Source organism: Pseudopipra pipra, chromosome W (assembly GCF_036250125.1).
Source record: "Pseudopipra pipra isolate bDixPip1 chromosome W, bDixPip1.hap1, whole genome shotgun sequence".
Taxonomy (NCBI): domain Eukaryota; kingdom Metazoa; phylum Chordata; class Aves; order Passeriformes; family Pipridae; genus Pseudopipra; species Pseudopipra pipra.
In genome coordinates, this window is record NC_087580.1 from 1,175,417 (window position 1) to 1,196,768 (window position 21,352).

Consider the following 21,352-nt stretch of genomic DNA (forward strand, 5'->3'; position numbering starts at 1 on the left):
ATCTGTTGTTTTTCTTGCCAAAGTAGGATATCTCATACCCTCTGACAGCAAAACCTAAAATAACTACTTCAGTTCTCACAGTGATTGCAGTGCAAAAATAGCTCCATTAAAAAGCTAAAGGGCAGTATCCTTTTCAAATAATAGCTCTAACCAAAAAATACTTTAACCATGCCCTTTTTCCCCACTCTTTCTTCTGCCAGCTTTTCTAGTGTTCGTTCAGTAGTTTGTTTTAGATATTTCTTTAAAAGATTGAATATGCAAGCAAATACTAAGAAATTTCTACTTTTATGTGCAGACTTCACAGGCAAACTGAGATTGGTAACATGTGTTTGCTTTTTAGTTTTAAAAGCCCAGATTTTAATTTAATTTTTCTATATTAATATACAGAAACATATAATACATTATTACTTACATTGGATGTATTAATTTTATTATAAGAACAAAAGTTATAGAGGAGTACCATCATTGGAAAAGCCGCATATTAGCTGATTAAAAGATGCCAGAAGCTCCGGTGAGTGGTACATCTTGCAATCACAGACATATCAAGAACTATGTCTTTTTATTTCATCTGTTTAATAGACCTTTAATTTAACACAACTGATAAGCAATTTTCGCATATGAAACCACCTCTGCAGCACTGGTTTTTCAAGCCTTGTATGTGTTCTAAAAGCCTTCAGATATTTGTATACACCTACAATGCCTGTGCAATGTAAACATGATGGCTAAAAAATAAAATCACAGAATCACAGAATATGCTCATTTTAAATACTTTTAAAATTATGAGGGATTCCAAAGGATTCTGATGAAGCTCTAATATCTTCACCTTATTCAGAAGGTTATTTTAGCATTAATGTCCAATATAAATTTGTATAACATTTGTTTTTAAATATTCTCCAAAATCCATGTATTTATCATGCTCAATATCAGAAAGACATATAGAGAATACCTTCTGTAATCCTGAATTTTTCTGGACCCTAAAATTTATAATGCTGAATGATTAATAGCTGCACAATTGAAGTATGTGAATGGTATTTCTTGAGCAATCCATTCAGCACCAATAGCAAAGCCAAACAGTTCTATACATCCAGTTCTGTAATACACCAGGGTTGATTTTTTTTTTGAAATTCCTTTCTACAGAAGGACTTATTATCCATTTCAGCTATGAAGATGAACAAGAAACAGTTCATTTTCCCCCCTGTTTTAAGGCATATGTCAGGGAACAGCAAAGGCAAGCTGCTTGGAAAGGACAGTGGAGCTGGAAACCAAGAGCCACAGCAGGGTAGGTAGGGCAAGGCTCTCTCTGACAGGGACACAGTCCCATGGCACCTGAACAAAAAAGCAGAGCAAGTCCATGACAGCAACCAAGGCCAACTAACATAACAGTGACTGTTGCTTCACTAACAGTATTTGGCATAACTAGGATCACCAGTGTAGGGAACTACCCTTTTCCCCACTACCCTCATAGAAAATCACAATCTGAAAAAACGTGTATGGTTCACTCACTGAGGATTACCATCGAGTTTGACATCTCCACTGTGTCTGCAACAATGATGGTACAACAAATCCACTGTTTGAAAAGTGGGATTTGAAGTGCCTGTGGCTTGTAAATTCTCAGTGTGAATGACTTGCACAAGGATGAAGTATGTGCATCTCCTTCAGAGAGGAAGGTCTTAGTGAAAGACACAAGCCCACAGCAACTTACAATGAGCATCTGAAGGATCTCCTGGAAGGTGGAGCATGGTGCTTCAAGGTCCAGTAAAGAACATTTCAACCCTTGTATCTTTATTAATTTATTGCCATGTCTAAGTTAAAAGTATTTCCTAAAAAAGATTTCCACATATTTCATATGTTTTACTGTGAGCTATTTAAAATAAATTAAAAAAATAATAATTCCAAGATGGAAAGACCTCTACAACTAGAATTTTTTTGACAGAATCAATGTTCCACCTAAGTTTTATAACTGGTTTGACTGTAGAAATGAATGCTGAGGTCTCCCTGTATTGATTTGAGATAAAACTGAAAACAGCTTCTCGATTGCAGCATTTATGAATGACAGATGCACCAGGAATACTGGTTTTTATTGCTTCCTCTTCTGCAGTAGCCATTATCGGGAATGACTAGTGGACCACTAAGATACACAACCTACTGAACTCAGCAGCAAAAGTACACTGGCTTTTTAATGATTAAATAACTCTACTTGATGTGTGAAGCCAAGTGTCCAATAAATAGAGCTTCTAACATTTCTCTTTTAAGATATATTCCTACATGAAAATTTTTCTATTTAGCTGAGACAACAAAAAAGGCTGCAGCACATAAGTAAAAAAGTAGAAAGAAAAAAAAAACAGAACCCCATCTACTAATAACCTTGATGAAGATTGACTCAAATCTGGTATAGTGGCACACAAAAAAAAATATCCAGTCATTCTTATGGAACTATTTTCTTCCTATCCATTACATATTTATAAGTCATGAAAAAGAGAGTAAGGAATTCTGGCAGCTGTCAAATGCTTGTTTTCCTATGTAACACAATGACATTGTTTTCCAAGTAGTGAAACACGTGTGACGTTTTTCCAGTGTCACCTTCCTTATTTAGACAGCAAGCAAGCTAAAAACTATCAGCTAGGAAATAAGTCTTGGAACATCATCTTGAGAAATTTCAACTAATATGAATGAGCAACTGGGCTTAAGTTTCCATAGATACACACACCCAAAATAAAAAAAAAAAAAACTCCTGATACAAGAATATTTACTACCAAAAATTAACAACATTCAAATCAATTAATCTTTATTCAAGGTAGAATTAAGCACACAGGAGGACTGTTTATGCACATTTAGGAGACAGGAACACTAAATATTTGTCATGATTTGTCAAAGACATCAAACATAATATCACTCTAAGATTTAGCATTTATAAGCCTATTGTAGAGTTTTATTGAGAACAATTTTGTAAAACTATCATAATGGAGTCTGTGCCTTAGAAATAATACTTTTAGAAGTGTTCAATTGTATATCTAACTACAGATTGATCTTTACATTTAAAAACAGAAAAGAACTCTTGGAAACTTTTTTTTTCTTTAACGTTACTTGACATCACACAGAAGTGCTACTCCACGCAGTACCCAGTGCTCTGGAGGCTGACGAGTTTTAAGATCTATAGCAGCAATGTAATTCACATCTGTTCGACTGGTCTTTTTGTAGACTGGACATGAATACAAATGTGGATCTTTTGCAGCTGAAAAGACAGAAGAGACATAAAAAGCAATTTAAACTAAGTTGACAAAACAGGACCCTAAGGGACTGGTCATAAGGCATATGGAAAACTGAGTCAAAGTTCAATAGACACTCCTCTCTATCAGCACCAAGAAACACTTTTACTGGATTCTCACACTTTTCATTACTGTGCTAATGCCAGCTGAAGGCCATATGTGGTTTGAAATTTCTGTAGGTTTGAGATTTAAAATCAGCACATAGGAATTCTATGTGGTAAGAAATGTAAACGGACTCACTAGAGTAATTAGTGTTCTTATTAGTTCAATCTTCCCACTGAACATTACTCCTTACCAATATATTATGTCAAAATAAAAAATGCCCTATTTTGAAATGCATGTAGTATTTGAGAATACAAGTCGTCAACTACTTCACTTCAGAATTAGAACAGTGGTCTAGTCAATAGTTCAGTACTTCAGTGTTCATTATTTAGTATCTTGGCTGCTGATCATGCCTTTTATAAAAGATCAACTATTCAAAATAGCATGTAACCAAGCATTGCTTTTAGAGGTGGAATGCTTTTCAACAGACTTTTCCAATTTTACCTTCTGTGGTGGATAGTTCTATCCTATTTTACATCCCTATTCAACAGCATTTCCTATTCTATATGGAAAAAACCACCACATTAACACAAATTACACATTTTCACATAACAGTACTGTCCTTCAGCCGCACAAGTTTCTTTCCCATTCTTACATTCATTTTTTGCCTCAAGGACAAAACATTTTCCACCACTTCACTCTACCTCTTGCTTGCCTCTGTTAGCTCAAAAGCAGTCTTATCCAGGAAAAAATGCATTTTTATTATATAACATGTTCTCTATAAACACCTTATATAGACATGTACAACCCCATGTATATCTTTTATGTTGTGTATACGTGGTTATATGTTTTGTATATATATATATATGTAACATTCATTTAGCATGTGAGAAAGAGATTATTTGGGTTTAGGTTACAGAGGCTACAGAGGTTACAGAGTTTATTTATATGAATGCTGATGTTCTAAATCTGGGTCACATATTGTCAACATGTACAGTTCACCTGTAAATGGGTTAAAAAGTTATTAACGCCATTAAGACCAGAAGGTATCTATCTAATTAGGGGGGAAAGTGCCCATAATCAATTACCAAGGAAGTCTGAAAGCACACTTTAAGTGGAAGATTGGGAAGACTTCCCATTGAAAAAGATTTTATATGTATACAATGAATAGCAACAGCATCATGAAATCCCTATAGCCCAAAAGATTTCCATGTAGTTAAATAATGAATTCTATCAAAATAACATCCTTTACAATACAATTACTTACTGTTATTCTCTGCATATATCCTTATAACCGGCATCATCTCAAAAAGCACCTTCGGCTTAGATTCAGTCAGTCTCATGTTTCTTCTGTCCCAGCCAGCTCCCTCCAAATACAGCCCATACACATAGACACCTTCCAAAGGAGGGCTTGTGATATCATCCTTCATCCATTTAGTGACTTCATTGCACAGCACTACAGTGTCAAGAGCCCATCCTTTGTTAGCCCTTGTTATTTCCTGCCCAATCCAGACAAAAGTTAGAAGGTTACATTTTCGCATATGCACAGAGCCATTTTCCCCACCAATTATATTGTATGGTCATAACCTATCCTCTTCTGTACAAAAACTCCAACTTTTTATAATATTCATGTTTACAGCGATTTGACTTGTCTCTGAGGTACTGATGGTATGGCACTACAAAAAAAGCTTTCAGTACTTTATCTACTATATTTCATTTTCAATCTTTCTATTATATACAATACTTTAAGATTGTACTAAGTAATAACACAACCACTGAATGCCAAAGGTAACCACATCTTGTGAATATTAAAATTTCACAGATTTGATGAGATGAGAAAACATTAACTGCATGTGCAAAGTAAAATATATTTTCTGGGGTTACCTTTCCTTTCCTGCACCTGCACTAAGTGAATTCTTATTAATGAGCTTACTCAGCTCTAAAGCTATGCAAAAAAAAAAAAAAAACCCACAAAAAAAACAGAGAACACTTGAAGATAGAAATGCTTAAGATTTAACATATACCTCAAATTTAGTCTATTAGTTAATGCACTGGAAAAGACTCAGTTCCCAGTTGCCCAAGTCCTTACTATCCCATGTCACTAAGTTATGGCAAACCAAAGTTTCATCCCAGTCTTGTAAATGTTTTCCAAGATCTTTGTTGGAAGTAATGGGAATTAATGTTTCCCCCTTATTGCAGTTAATTAGATGCTTTAAAAGAACAGAAGATTTATAGTTAATGAGCATTCTAGCTCTTCATCTTTCTCATTTCTATTTGTTTCACCACATAGCAATGCCCAGAAGGTCACTTTGGTATTTACTTGGGATATTAGGTTGTTATGCATCCACAGTCTCTTTTTATGGAACCAGAAAGTTCTGTAGATTCCAGCTCTTTCAAATCCTTCTACTAAACCTTTTCCACAAGCTTGGGTGCAAAAAAAATTTGTGGTTTAGGACTGCTTACTCAAAAGAAATATCTTGTTACATAATTCCAAGGCTATTCCTGCAATTTTAACACAAGTCACCAATCAGAACTTCAGATTACACTACTCAGATCTCAGCCTAAGAGGGGAGATTTTTCCTTCTCCACAAATCTTCATTCTCTCCTCCAAAAGTTTGGGGGTTTTCCCTGAGATCCCATTATATTCCTGCCTGAGTATTCTTTTCCGTTCACATACTCCAGACACTTATTGTCTCCAATATGTCCCTTTATGCTGACCAACACAGGTATTTATTGCTTCCTTTTAATGTAAAAAGTAGTCCATTTGTCAAATGCAACTAGCGTGCTGAACAACCAACACAATCACCAAGCTGACAGCCATATGTACATTATCAAATACATCAAATCTCATATCCACTAATAAAGTCTTTCCCAGTTTGTGAAAAGATTTCCCTTCTATAGTTCAGCTACTGAACTATAGAAGGGAAATGTAAGATGAATTGGGATGAGTTTTTCTGCCCAATCTCCAGCCAGGTAAGTATTGAACACAGAGCAAAAAAGAAGGGGAAAAAAAAGGGGGAGGGAAATAAATGGCTTAACACTCATTTTCAAGGATACTTCAATGGAAACATGAGACAATCATTCTCCATAATGATGTAAGGTAGCCCCTACTTATTTGGGTCTTGGTCAATGCAGAAGTATATTTTAACATGTTAGTGGTTGAAATACTGAAAAAGTACGTGCAAAGGAAGAACAGTTCACTCAGGAAATGTTAAGATAGTCACGTATCTTCCCTGTTGACATGATGGAGTCACGTGTTTTAATTCATCTTTTATCACACAATATATTTTATTTTTAAAAGTATGTAAAAAAATATATAAGCAGAATGAGACTTCAAACCCACTTTACCTGCCTCATTGCAGTTAAAAATCCCTGAGGATTAAAAAACCCTGCCATCCAGAAACAGTTTGGTCGACTTTCAAAAATCCACTTGTAAAACTGGTGATTTCTTTCTAGAAGCTCAGTAAACCAGAAACCAAGAGTACTGGAAGCCCAAGATGCCTAAAAACAGTAAACATCTTTTAAAATAGCATATTCATGTCAAGAAAAGATAACTCCTCACATGGTAGTAAACAACATAATATTAGCAAGGGATATTTGAAGATCATCTTTCATATCTTGACTTTTAACCTGATGCTTAAATATTGCATCCTACTGAAACCCGAAGCAAAGTCTTTCTTTCTTCAAATTCATGCCTACTATTCCATTTACACATGCATAATGCTCTCCATAGTAATTGTTCATTTTATTACATTTTTGGAAAATTAGATAGCTGTTTAAACTAGGAAGAAAAATAGTATACATGCCTTTTTAATCCCAAGATCAATAAATCAAGATAACATGATTTCTGCCAAAACTGTTCTGGTTTTTTATTCCTCTGAAAAAAAAGCTAGGGAAAATTGATCTCAGACAATGTGGAGATATCAGGTTTGTCTCTTTGAATAGTTGTGCTGTGAAGCATCTGCTTTAGTCCAGGTTTTGTACCACGAGAACACTTTGTGAGTAAAAACAAACAATGAAAAAACCTCCCCGTTTTTCTTTCCATCAGTTGCCATCAACAGCTCTAGCTGTCCCTGAAAATAGTTTCTGAGAGTTGGAATTGTCTAGCCTGGAGAAGAAAAGGTTCAAAGGAGATATTATAAATATTTATACCTCGTGTGCAGAGAATGGAAGAACATGAAGCCAGATCCTTGTCAGTTATAGAAGAAAAGGTAGTAGGCACAAGATGATATGTCAGAAATTCCATTTAAACCTAAGGGTTTTTTTAATTTGGTTGGCTGGTGGCTGGTTGGTTGGTTGGTTTTTACTGTGAATGTGATCAAACATTGGAATAGGTTGCCCAGAGAGATTGTGGACTCTTGATTCTGGAGACCCCTGAGAAACCTGCTTTAATTGACCCCACTTTCACAAGTGTGGTCCTTTCCAGTGTCTACTATTCTGTGATGATATGACTACAAGTCTTAAACTCAAAGAATAGCACCAGTGTAGTCCACTAATGTGGGTGCTATGTTTTAAAATCCATCATCACATTTTAAATTACTCTCTTCTCTCTAGCTTTTTATCCTGTCAACATGCAACAGGCTGTTAAAATGGGAAATACCTGCAAACCCCACATTCATTTCTACTTTTATAAATGAAAGACGGCTTGCTTTGACTGTGTTTATTTTAGCACAAAATCTATTCCAGCAGTTTCACAGTTCTGGTTAACACTGTTTTAAAATACAGATTGAAAAAAAGTATTTACTATAAGTCTAACAGTTTAACCTAGCTCTTCAGAAATAGGGTTTTTTTTCTTTTCATAACAAGTGATGTACACGTACTTTTTTCCAGCTAGCAGGAATCCTTCCATCATACATGCAGTCTAAAGCATCCCTCAAATTTTCACTCATAACGATTGTCCCATCAATGGCAAGTTTTAGATCAGTCAGAGTGCTTCTCACTAAAGAAATAACTCTCTGCATTTGTTCAATCTCCTGTCGCAAAAATATGTTCATAGGCTGAAAAGGTCCCATGTTCTTTAGTTTTTCTTTTACCTGTAGGTAGAAAATCAAAGATCCTTCAATAAAAGTGAAAAAAACAAAGTTGGCCTTATGTCAAGATTAGGCACTAGTATGATTTTTAGGATGTAACACTTTTATTTATGGACTTAAATGGTCAGTTTGGCACCTCCCTTGAATTCTCTGCAAGACAGAAATACAGGATTTGTTCAAGAGAAATCTAGGATGATGAGATTGGCTGTGGTTTTAGTCTAACTCATGATTTAGTCTGTATATCATTCTATGAGCTAATCTCATTTAAAAAGCATGTGGGCTGTTAACCCTATTTCAAGGCATTCAGATGTAATTCCAAAAGACAGTTCCAAGGTTCACTTCACACAAGCCAATCAGGAGTAATTGTCCCAGCTACTTTGCCTCAACATAGTAGCACTATTAATCAGCAATGCCTGGGAATTATCACATTACCAGGCAGTTTTGTATTCTAACCAAACTCACTGATAAATTTTTAATTAAAAGTTAGTAATGTTAACAAATTAACAACTGCATGAACATAACTAGAAATTTTATAGTGTCAATAACCTCAGTCAAAAGCTGATGATTCTACCTCCTCTATAGTACAAATGACAACATAGGCATTAAATGGTTTAATATTTCTTAAAAAGTTCTTACAAAGGCACTTCAGTCCACATTTAGTGATCTCATTATAAACATTAAGAGTCTGGTCAGACTTCTCTACAGCATATTTTGGAAGTATTGCCTGTATGAATGAATTCAAACATGTTTTAAAAAAAGTTGTTTGGTTTTTCTTTTTTTATCCATAAAAAGCAAGATGAAGCAAATGTTTTTGACAGGATTTCATTAACTCACTTCATATGGCACATAATCAGCAGGAAGCTTTTCCAGCATATCATCAGCCAGTCTGGCTACAACTGCCTCTCGAGTTTCACCTCCTCCACCAGAGCTATCTTTAGGCTGGATACTGAGGATGGTGTCCAATACATCTTTGGAAACTTTACTTTGGTAAGTGATATCTGCATTGGGGTGCAAACCAAACACCTCGGGTGTGTCATAAGCAGGAAGGCTCTATATAGTAAAATATAAGAAGAGCACAACTGGATATGGATTTATAAGTTAATCAAAAAAAATTCCCCCCCCAAAAAAAATCCCAAACAAACAAAAAAACAACATAGAGCAAAACCAAATAACAAACAGAAAAAAAACCCCTTACATTGTAAAGTAAGCTAGATTTCTTCAGTCTTAGGGAAATAACTTGCTGTGGTCTATTTGTTGTGTCACAGCCCAAATCACACCAAACAAATTCAGTTTTAACATCCATGTGCTATTTTAATAGTAAGTTTTTTCTTTCATATATCTACATCTTTTATTTCTGTGAGGTTATACGCAATGTCTGGACTCCATTTTTACCCTCTTCAATAACTGTGTGCCTCTAGATAAGTCACTCAATCAAACCACAGGAAAAAGAAAATATTCCTGTCATGACGACGATAACATTGATCAAAACAATTAGTTGTCACTAATAGATATGCAGAATGCTAGAAATCAATGCAGAATCCATGAATAAAAGACAAAATACAGGCACTCAGAAGAAAAGAAAAAATACAGGGAATCAGAAACTCATGAGAAACAAGTGATTAGCTTTGATTTACCAACCTGTATGTACTGAAGGTATTGATCCACCATAGTACATTTAGGTATGCTGTATCCTTTGTAGAAGCTGAATTCCTGATTAAATGTATTTTCATTGAACCAAACCTTTACAAAGGTGTTCATGAGTCTTTTGTCATAGTCATCTGTCACACGACCACCATACTGGATCTCACCTATCATGTAACAAACAGTATTCCAGGAGATCCCCTGAAAAGAGTATTTTAAATACAGTCACCCATTTTTAACTAATTGATGCAATTAGCATTGAAAAGGTCTGTACTTCTAAGATTTATATTTCTGAGATGGCTGGGGGGGTGGGTTTAACATACAGGTTAATATAGAAATTTAAGGTGCACTGGATTAAAAATCTAATTTAAGTCTGCTGCCCTAATACACGTACACTTGGAATACTAAATGTTTATGGGGAAAGAAAACAAGTTAAAATCATGCTTGTATTTCAGTTATTAGGAAGCATTTATATCCATTCCACTACTATAAAGATCTATCATTTTAATATACCTTCCCCACAAAAGCATTCATACCTTCTTGGTATCCATGCGATTCAAGTGGTTCTGAATGAAGCGCACAGTAGCATTGAAATCAGCTTGATTAAACTCATAGGGTATATTCCAACCTAGAGATCCAAACTTGCGCCTTTCTTGAACAGTGGAGTGTAGAAAGGCTACAGCATACAACATTGGTTTCCATTGTACCATTTTACTGGAATCTAGTAAATCCTGGTTGACACCTATTGATTGTAAATGGACTTAATAAGAATCACAGTGATAGTCCTTTTTGAAACTACTTCAAATCAGTGCTAAAATCTCACTCTAGAGATCTTAAGTTGGCTCCCTGCCTCTCCCAAGAGTCTAATTATTGTCCCACAAAGTGTTCTATGCTGGGGACAGTTTATAGCATGTTATTAAGTTGCTCAAATTAAAAGAGTAAACTTCAGGGTAAAAAACCCACAATTTACTAATAGCTGAATTCACATAAAGTTGCTTTCCACACAGACTCTTTGTCCTTTGCTTTATGTAATGTAAAGAGCACTTGATTGCCAGCAAATATTAACACATCATTTTTCTGCCAAAAGACAGAAGAAGACCAAAGATTCGAACACTTTGAACTAAGATTCTAGAAGCCAAAATTTGAGAAAAGAAAAAGCATTTCCTGTTTTGCTGTCCAATTAGCTCTGGCAACAGAACTTCAGCAGACCTTCTCTTCTTAATTTTCAGAACTTCCAGCTCAAAACAGGGACCAAGATATGTGCTGGCATAATTGTGATCAGTCCCTCATATTAGCTTATATTGGCTGTAACATGACCACACAAAAATACCAAAGTCCAAAATTTGGTTTTAAATCGCTGCCATTCTAGCACTCACCACCATATGTTCTCTTTAGCCCAGCTCTGAGCCCTTGCGGTGGTTCATTGGTAAACTTAATAGACATTTGAAGTAGGGTGATGGGGAACCGTTTGTGAATGTCAGTTGTCAGCCATAGTCGAAAGCTTTCATGGACATTCTCTGTCTCTATTAGAGTGTCCATCAGCTCATCCAAAAAGTCAAGTCCAAGGTGGCAGTTTTGCAGAAGTGCCCAACCTCCCTAGTTTAAAACAACAAAATATGAAGTTATCAACATTGTTCACAAACTGAAATCACCCTTTGTGAGCTAAGATGCAGGCTTTTCCTTCTGGAGGTGGTGTTAGCTTATTTGTTTTTTTCATGTAAAGAAGTGGTCCTTAGTTGTCCCATCTGCTCTTCTCAAGAAATCTCTACCTTTTCCATGTCAGTACATTTAAAACATACCTTCCCATGACTATACTGCTGATAAACACTGATAAATTTTGGCTTACATATGGGAGCTCAGGAGTAGCTCCATAGAGGAAGCTGCTAAACCTTGTTCTTCACAAGGGTACCAGGCTTGGAAAATAGCCACATATACATACTTAATTAATCTATTGTTATCAATCAATAGGTATCAAACTTTCTCATATGAATTCCCATACTACATATAGACATCTCATATACCTCTTCATTAAGAGGATATGTGAGACAATGAGGGAAAATAACTGCATTTCTCTTAACTAAACAAAAGGTGCTCCTCCTCCCTATTTTTGAATGAGTTTCTTTTCATCTGATCTGCTAATTAGCTCTTTATGAGGAGTCGTCAAACAAGAACCAAGTTGTCAAGAGGCAAAAGTCAAAGAAAAATAGGTTATACAGACGGGGAAGAAGCTCATAACACAAGAGTGTAAGAAACTTAATTTTTTCACATCAGCAGGCCCAGCAGTACTATCACCTGAGGGGCAAAGCATGCTAAATTGGAACATCTCACCTTTTCTTTCTCATACAGATAATTTTGTTCTTTAATTGCTCCACGTTTCACTTGTAAAATGCCTGTGCTACCAGATGGGCCCTCCCAAGTACAAATCCAGACTACAGCAATACAAAATATTTTGCTACACAACCTTGTTTTTCTCAAGTTTATGTAGCTATCAATAGTATATTTGAAATTAATTTTCTCGATTTAACAAAATGCATTTGTATTAGTAAAAATACAAAACAAAAAATGTTCTGAAGTGCTTGCTCAAGAATACTTACTAGTCATGTAACCAAAAAAAAAAATCAATTCAACTACGTTTATCAGTCAGCAATCTACAACAAAAACTCTATTTTATATGCAAAACACTCCATTTTCAATGAAAAACATCTGTATAGTATCAAAAAACTTGTTATGGCCAACTAAATGACTGAAAAGACAGTTTTATCACTTAAGACACTTATTTATATAAATAAATATAGGTTCTTGCATTAGCATTAACTACCCACCAAACAACCTTATTTCATGACAGGATTTTTATTTCTAAGTGTTTAATACAGCTACAAAAAGCATTCAGATTTTTGTCACTTACATGAGCCATTGTCTGCTGTAGAAGTTTACGAGCATGGATTTCTTGTCCCTGGCCCATGGAAACACAGCACGTTTCTGTCTTTAGTCTTTTTCCCAGAGCAGTAATTGAGTCCGTAGGATCAGAGCCCATGGAAAGAAAGCAAATGAGGGGAGTACGTGGATCTGACTCTTCCCATGTTTTCTCCAAATCCAAGATGACTCCCTCTGCGTATTTCTCACCCATAGTTTCAGTGATGTATTTTCTTGCCTATATTAAAAAGGGCAAATTTAAACTGTGACCTAACCATTTAATAGTTTTCTTCCCAGTGTAAACCAATAAGTCAGTTGAAGAGCAAAGACTGATAAAAATTTATACCAGAAATAAAAATATGCAACAAGTTTATTTTTACATGTCAATACATCATACTGTCTTTGATGGTGTTATTTCTTACAGCATTATAAGACCAGTTAAAATTTTAAAAATAATTATTATATTACAAATATCTGCATGTATTGTTATAGGTAATACCTATAATTACACTATAAAAAAAATAACCTCTCTAAAACTTCAGAAAAAATTAATTTTTTTACATATCATATCTCCATTAGACAGTGTGACTCCTAGCCTTCAAATCTAGGAAAAAAGGAGGAAAGCATTAAAGATGGGTTTCAAAGCTGTTAAGCCTTTTCCACCTTCATGGTTAAACAAACAACGAATTAACAGTAGTAATGATGAAAATAACTATCAGTAAGTAAAAGATCCAGAGGAACAGGTGAAGACCATCTCTTTTATTTCTTTTTGATTTATCTTTAGAAGTTTTAGATTATTGTTCTTTCTTTTCTGAGAAATAAGAAAGGCTCATTCAAACAGTTTTGAGATGATCTTTCTTGTACTCTTTCCCACTACAATGCTTTCATCTTGGATAAATCTTCCCCTTAATACCTCTGGGTTATTTCTCAGAGACAAAAGATATTCAGCATTAAGCATTTGATGAACTATCAGCTTTCATAAAATTGTAAGATGAAAGTGTATCTTGTTCCCATTAACAGTAGTGAGGAACTAATTTTGCATGATCTGTTTCAGTCATATAGCACACATCATAGAGATATTCTTTAGACAGTACTGTTTAACCTACTGACTTCTCTTCCTATGGGATTTTTGTGAATCCAATCACAATGTCTAAAGATGTGCATCCATAAAATTAATACCACGCTTTTACTGATGCATTCCAATTTCAATAATTTGTCATTAATTGCTCTGAATTGCCAGGAATTCAATTGTTTTTTTCTTTTGCACTGGAGATAAAGATTAAAAATAGGCTCCTAGAAGTTGATTTTTCTTTAAAATAGTCTGTTTAATAACCTTCAGTTTTATACTTATCTTCTTTTTAAATAGATGGCTTTAAATTAAAAATTTCAAACAGACTTTAATACAGATTTTTCCAAAATGGGTCTAATTCTTCCATGCAGGAAATGGTTCCTCAATTAAATTGTTTTCATGTTTCCTTTTCCCTCAGACAACTGAGTTCACTAAAATATTTTACTTCAGCCTAACAAGGGGACACTTCTAAAATTCCAGGGAGTAAGCAAGGACACTGAAAAGTACCTTCTGAACTGATAAAGAGATCTGGATAAACACATGTGACTCCAGCAGAAATCCTATTCCACAGTGAAATCATTGGATAATATTTGTTCAATTCATTAGAATAACTTTGCTAATGCTGCCCTTGTAATAAATGCATAAATTTTCTAAAATGAATTTCAGAAAACGCAACGTAATGGTCCATTACAGGAAGGTGCTTAGCATTACATAAAACAGCACTGAACTGCAATCTGGTAACTATTTATTCTAGTGATACCTAAATAGACCATGTTGGCTATATAAAAGTACCTGAGCTATGGTCCTGTCAGGACACCACGATCTGATAAGAAGAAGATGTCTGAAGCAGTCCAGAGATTGACCATAGCCACTGGGAACCAATTCTTCTTCGGGATTCTTACTATCAAACCAGATTTTCCACTGTTTCTCTTCACTGGAAATCTGCAGTTATGTCATCAAAGGAATAAGTCTCACTAAACAGACAAGTCATATTTGCACTGCCACTAGGTCACAAATTTTTAATGATAGTCAGAGACACATTATCCACACACAGACATTTGTTTAGCAATATTAGTACACAGGTTTAATAAGGCTATTAAAAATTATAGGATAAACTTCCAGGTTTTAAGTATGGAATTACAGAATGCAACAACACCTTTATGCATTCATGTTCTGAAAAAAAGAGCTACTACTCAGTATTTTTCATTACTTTTAACATATACCAAATGCTACTTACTTAGTTAGCTGCAATACACTCAGTGTCCGCTAAAACTGTTCATACAAGTGTTGAATTTACTGAACACCCTTTCCACCACATGGTTTGATCACTACCAGACAATCACTGTCAAACGAGAGATTAATTTTAAAAGCTCTTACATACTTGATCAAGAATATCTGAAAATTGTTCAAGTTTACTGAGCTCCACCAAGTTCAGCCAAGTCATATCCAGAATCCATTTAGCTGGCTTAGGAGGACAAGCTTTAAGGTCTAGAGAAGCACCACCTGCAAGAAATTGAACTTAGTTACAATTAGAACTGTTGGAGACACAAATACAAACAAACAAAGAAATAATAAATAAAATAAGACCTTTGGAAAATGTAAACTAGATACTACAAGACTATTTCACATGATTAAGCTTTCCCAAACTGGAGAAATATGACTTAATAACTAAGGAAGGTCATAAAGAAATTTCTGAGTTAGGTAATATGCAAAATTTACTTTCAAATCCTATGTTTCATCTAAATTTACATAATTTTTTAAAATCCAGAACAGCTTCTCATTACAAAATAAATCTATGTTTTACTGCAAAAGAATTAACTTGGCTTTGGGTTCATTTCAATGTTTTTTTCTTTGATTTTTTGTTGATGTAGATAATGCAACAACTTTGCCAATGTATACATTTGCCTTCCTTGAAATTCAACTGAAACTAAAAGAAAGCAAAAACAAAATAAAAGGAAAACACCAAACACAAGAATCCAGATTTTTAATCATGAGGTTACAAGGGTTTTCTACTTTATAAAATCACACCATATTTTATGAAGCAGAGTTTATAGTTTGGTTAATTTATAATATTTTCTTATATTATATACCTTAAATGTAGTCTTTCTTAACCAATTTACCTTTTGAGGCTTTACTGGTTTTTTTGTGCAATGTGCCTGGAAATAAATGCTTTTTGGGAAAAGATATTCCAAAGATATATTTATCAATATTCAGTGTGCTGCTATAAATTAGAACTACCATACAATGTTATCTGTCACCAGATCAGAAAGATAACCATGTATTCTTACAATTGACTGGCTTCTAATGTACAAAAGAAAGAAGCAGGTTGGCTTGGAGAAATAACCAAAGTTTTCTATAATAATATGTATGCTCTACTTAAAATTGTTCCATAGTTTCAACCTTTAATAAGTGTCAGAAATTCTTCGTGCTTCACTCTGTTTCTTTGTATATCAATCTTCAAAGTAAGCAATAATGTGAAGAGAAATTTATGCTCCTCATAGAGTCCTCGAGCAGTATATTTGAACACTTCATATGTCATATATTCAATAATATTAGTAATCCTCTTGCTGGTTATAGGGCTCTTGGTAGACCTGTCAGAAGAAAGGTCTGCAGTTGAATGTTTGCAGTTGCAAATGACAAAAAGCCATAGTTCTGTATTTTCAAAACATGAAAGATAACAGATCACAAGCATAAAATATCAGCAGCAAGCTAGCAACAACTTTCAGATTGAAGGAACAACAAAAAAAAAAAATAATTTCTGATCAAGCCTTTTTGCATACCTGAAAATCAATGTAGTATAATAGTTTTTAACTGTCTAATGCCGAATTTTGAAGGACTGCAAGTACATTAGAAGATTCGTTGCCTTGGTAACTAACAGACGAAGTCTTATGGGTATTTAAACTGACAATTCATGGTCAAGACTGTAAGAAGCAAGTCTTCTTTCTGATATTAGCTTACAACAAATCTTTATTGTACTACAAGCACCTCCAGGACTGGGTAAATACAACTTATTGTTAGCTAAATTACCTGGCCAGGGAGCGGTCAAAAAGCCACAAAAACTGCCGAAGCGAAGTCTGATACATGACATTGACCATGCTCATCTCAGTAATAAGGAAGTACAAGATGCTTCCTCGAGTTGCAACTGAAAAAGAAAAGAAACAAGAATGTGTTCGAAGTAGAAATGCAGAGCAGAAAACTTTAGACCTCTACAACATGTACAGTGGGTTTAATACTAATGATAACGATAACTGAAGTTCCTTGAGTTATTGTATTCTTTACTGCATAGAAAAGCAATAAAATTATTCATTTAATCCTCATTTATACATCAGCAAAAAAAAATCTTTTCTGCAATTAATGCATACTATGTAAAGCCTAGTTTCAAATATGAGCATATCTGGAGAGCAGCTGGATGGTACACTGCAATGTTCAGATTGTCAGTAGAACATATAAAAATTATGGTTGTTTGAAGTACTGTTTGAATGTCCAAACAAATTTCTCTTTACAGACTTTTATAGGAGTCATCTAAAAGCCAAATGAACTATATTGATTTAACTTACCCAGCACTGATTTAACTTACTTTCAGTAGTCATTAGTTTTAAATACAAAGGTTTTACAAATTCTGCAAAGCTTTCTTATACACTAACTGTACCATTTCATACTTTCCCTAAAATGCAGGTAATTCCAGAGAGCTTTCCTTTTTTTCCTCCACTTTTTTCACATTTTCACCTGTCAGTTAAAATCCAAAAGACAGATGAAATGTGCTGACTGTAATAACTTATGGAGAAATGATGAAGCATTCATCAGAACAGATATAAAGAGGATTTACCAATATACTGGGCCTGTAAAAGAGTGTCAACATGTTGAACTCAAACATACAGTTACCTAAACACCCTAAAGACCAGCCCACTTGTATATAGAGCAATGGGAAGTCTACAATGAGAATAGATCACTCCATTTTATAAATTCCACATGAACCTTAACATTGAATATTTTCTCCATGATCACGCAATATGACATTTCCTAGATACATTTTACTTATGGGAAAACAAAGATCCTTCCCACAAATTATGGTCTTCCTGATCTTATCCTACTGTTTCTCCTACTCTGAGTATTGATGTTTTAAATACGTGGTCAAGCCATTTGTCTTTCATCACTACCTTCACTCACCAGGTCTATACTCTTCACGGGCTGAGTTGATCTGTATTTCAGTTTCAGCAGAAGTTTGCAGTTTCTCTGTTACTTCTTCAGCAGTCTTCTTAGTGTCAGTCAATACAATTAGTAGACTCTCATCATCTGCCAGAGAACTTTTAGTGCTTGTAAGTCGGAACAAAAGGTTATCTTCTAGGTCCTTAATCCTCCTTTTGTTCATAGTCACATCTTCAATAAGATCAGTTCTTTCTTTCTCTAATTCCTATTGAAATACGTGGTAATATTTGGAAAACAGAAAATCAATCAAAAATAAAAGCAAAATAAAACAGTTTAAAAAATACTGATCCTACTAAAACAGTGTAAGTCAAGAGTAACTGCAGTAATTTGGGGGTAAGAATTCCAGTGGTATTTCTGACACAAGGTCTATTACCAGGTTTCTGAACCGGCTACATAAGTAGGCATTAACAACTCTTTTCAATAAATACTATGGAACATCCTCATATCATGCCCTAAAAGAATAAGATGCTCAGAATAGTAATTGTTTTTCTTTCCTTTCTGTTTCAGAAAAGACAAGTGCAAAGACCTTTCCAGGTATAGGACTTTTTTTTTCCACTCCATCTGATCTCATCCTCATTTATGCCTTGTTTTTTAATCAGCATATTGAAAATTTAGTCTCAGTTACAATGGCCATCCTAAGTCATCAAATTAAGCAGCAAATATTTCAAAAAGTGCCTCTGAAAATATTCTTCCATCAAACAGGGATGATGGAAGCCTTTCACTAAAATGCTTCATTGATTAAGAAAATATGTAGAACGTAAGTGTTTATTTGATTATTTTTTATAATATAGTCTGTGTGGTTTATGTACCTAGTTTGTTTTCCAGTGCTCTTATATAAAAGATGGACACCTGTTAATCAACAGTTTCACATTAAAAAAAACACCAAACCTGTTTGAAATATCTAAAAAAAAATATTCTTCACAGATAATAGTCCTTTCAGTTCATTCTTATAATACTTTTTAAATTAACCTTTAAAAACTTATTACAAATTAATTGCTCAGAGATAAAAATCCTCTATTGAAATATTACAAAATGTTTCAATACATTACAGTGAAATAAAAAGAAAGAATAGAGACCGGATGGGTTAAGAGTCTTTATAAGATATGAATCAGCAGTAAGTGAGCCAGTTGGTAGAAATATTGGCTATGTCTACAGAAGTACTCCTTCTTTGTTTACAAAGGTCTGGTGAACAATTTGAACTAACTTGGAAGTTGTGTGTTCACCTTTGCCAAGTCCACTTCTGCACTGCTCACTGGCTGCTAATATTCCAAATAAACAGGGACAACACTAAGAAATACATAACCTCTCAAATAGCACTCGAGGCTTAATGGATCTGAGACCTCAGCAAGGCTTAAGGAAAGGGTTTATTCCCACATTTGAGTAGCCTTCATTTATACAGATTTGAAACACTGTTACAAGTTGGATATTGCTATTTTGTTTTCTCGCATTCCAAACTTGCGGTCTTCTCACCCTACATTCTCCTTACATTCCTAAGTAATTCAAGTATTCATTTCTTTCAAAGAATGTCCTTTTACCTTAAAAAGGAAATTAAGAAAAATCATTGTATTAGTATCAGATTTAGGGTTTTTTCTTGTCACTTGTACAAAAGGTACATTGAAACATCATCATCAGGTAGAAAATATTATTTTACAGTCATTATAGAATAATGTAAATGCCACATAACTTAAGAGATGTGCTTACAGATTCAAAAGATTCTGACAAAAACTGATGAAAACAGACAAGAAAACTACAGTTAACTGCATTTTAATCAACTGATGCCTTGTGAAACTAAAGAAAAACAGGTAACAATTTTAGGAAGCAAGACAAGCATCATGTAAGTTTGATGAATCAGAAACCTTTTTTTAAAAGTATAGTATTAAAAGAAAGTTAGCATCCAATTAAATATAATAATTAACATGCTGAGCCAAATTAAGTTTCACGTTTTGCTGAGTTCAGTTTAAAAGGTTAAACATACTTTGGAGTGCAATGCATTTTAAAAACTGAAAGCTGTTTTCCGCACAAGAAGAGCCTGAGAAACAAGTTGGAAACAGAATTAACAAACTAAAGTGAAGGATTCTTAGATGAGAACCTTAGTGAAAAAAATCCATCTATTAAGCTCTTAAAATACTTTTTGCAGATCAGAAAGTGGACACAGTTAAAAGTTTTCTTCGTAACTTCAAAAATTTCCAGTCAGAACAGCAAGGATGAAGAAAAACTAAGCCAAGTTGCCATGTACATAAATTTAAGGAACTTGCATCAAAGAGGCTGTTTTGAATCCGGCTTTATGGAATTCCTTTCACAAGCAGATGACATTTTACAGTCTGTAACAAAGTACGCTAGTTCTTGTTAATATCCATAAAATATAAAAGCTGCTAAATAGCTTATATCATTCTATCAAAAATGATTCACAAGTACAAGAATTTGTTCCTTACGAATCCTGAGCCTTTTTCCAGCACAGATCTTGAAATATGAATGTGAAAATTCAAAAACCCATAAACAGTTCTTGCATGTTATAACTCCACTACTAATCTGACATATCCATGACACTAAATAAAAAATTTTTTGTCAAATTTCTTAACAGCTAATGTATCAAAATAAGGATATCAATAAAATAACATGTTATACTACATTCAGACATATATCAAGTCTCTCAAATCCAATTATTCCATGAAATAGAGTATAATTAAATTTATACAGATGTGCCAGCTGCCCTTTGACCTTCTCATGCTTCACTCACATCTTGGAATTGGTTTAACATTCTGATAGAAGAGATCAGTACCAGCATTCTTATCAGTAATCAGTCAATTCTGTGAAATGTATTTGACACAGATTTTACTAATGAGCATACCAAACAACACAGTAGCAGACAGTTAGACTCTGCAGAAACTTCAAATGATGAGGTGTAAACACTCCTTTTCCTTCTTGCATGTCTAAATCTCATTCTTTCTAAGATCAGAACTGTATCAGAGACAGTGGAATGGCAAGAAGGATAGAAATGTGCATGCAAATCCTGAAGAACACTAATTTCAGAGAAATAATCTCTTTTTGGGATAGAATTTCCTCACATACATTCTAACACTGGATATCACAAAGCAGTGATACTGCTCAAATCATTTGGCAAACTGCCTCACAGCTAAACAATTCCATCACTTCCCTTCCAAAGGCTACAAAAGGTAGCAAGAATC

The 21,352-nt window shown here is 34.4% G+C and overlaps 1 protein-coding gene across 1 annotated transcript in view; it reads right to left on the reverse strand.

The window, feature by feature from the left end:
- Window positions 1-2,759: 2,759 nt before the first annotated feature.
- LOC135404772 (dynein axonemal heavy chain 5-like) overlaps window positions 2,760-21,352 on the reverse strand; it is a 38,000-nt gene continuing 19,407 nt past the window's right edge. Inside the window, exons 6-19 of the mRNA XM_064639507.1 lie at window positions 18,129-18,372; window positions 16,989-17,103; window positions 16,362-16,552; window positions 15,343-15,464; window positions 14,754-14,903; window positions 12,885-13,130; window positions 11,356-11,575; window positions 10,516-10,721; window positions 9,977-10,180; window positions 9,173-9,388; window positions 8,129-8,341; window positions 6,657-6,809; window positions 4,576-4,807; window positions 2,760-3,232 (exon numbers count right to left, since the gene is read on the reverse strand). Coding sequence (XP_064495577.1) covers window positions 3,081-3,232; window positions 4,576-4,807; window positions 6,657-6,809; window positions 8,129-8,341; window positions 9,173-9,388; window positions 9,977-10,180; window positions 10,516-10,721; window positions 11,356-11,575; window positions 12,885-13,130; window positions 14,754-14,903; window positions 15,343-15,464; window positions 16,362-16,552; window positions 16,989-17,103; window positions 18,129-18,372 — 2,664 coding nt within the window. The 3' untranslated portion in view covers window positions 2,760-3,080. The remainder of the gene's footprint in view (window positions 3,233-4,575; window positions 4,808-6,656; window positions 6,810-8,128; window positions 8,342-9,172; window positions 9,389-9,976; window positions 10,181-10,515; window positions 10,722-11,355; window positions 11,576-12,884; window positions 13,131-14,753; window positions 14,904-15,342; window positions 15,465-16,361; window positions 16,553-16,988; window positions 17,104-18,128; window positions 18,373-21,352) is intronic.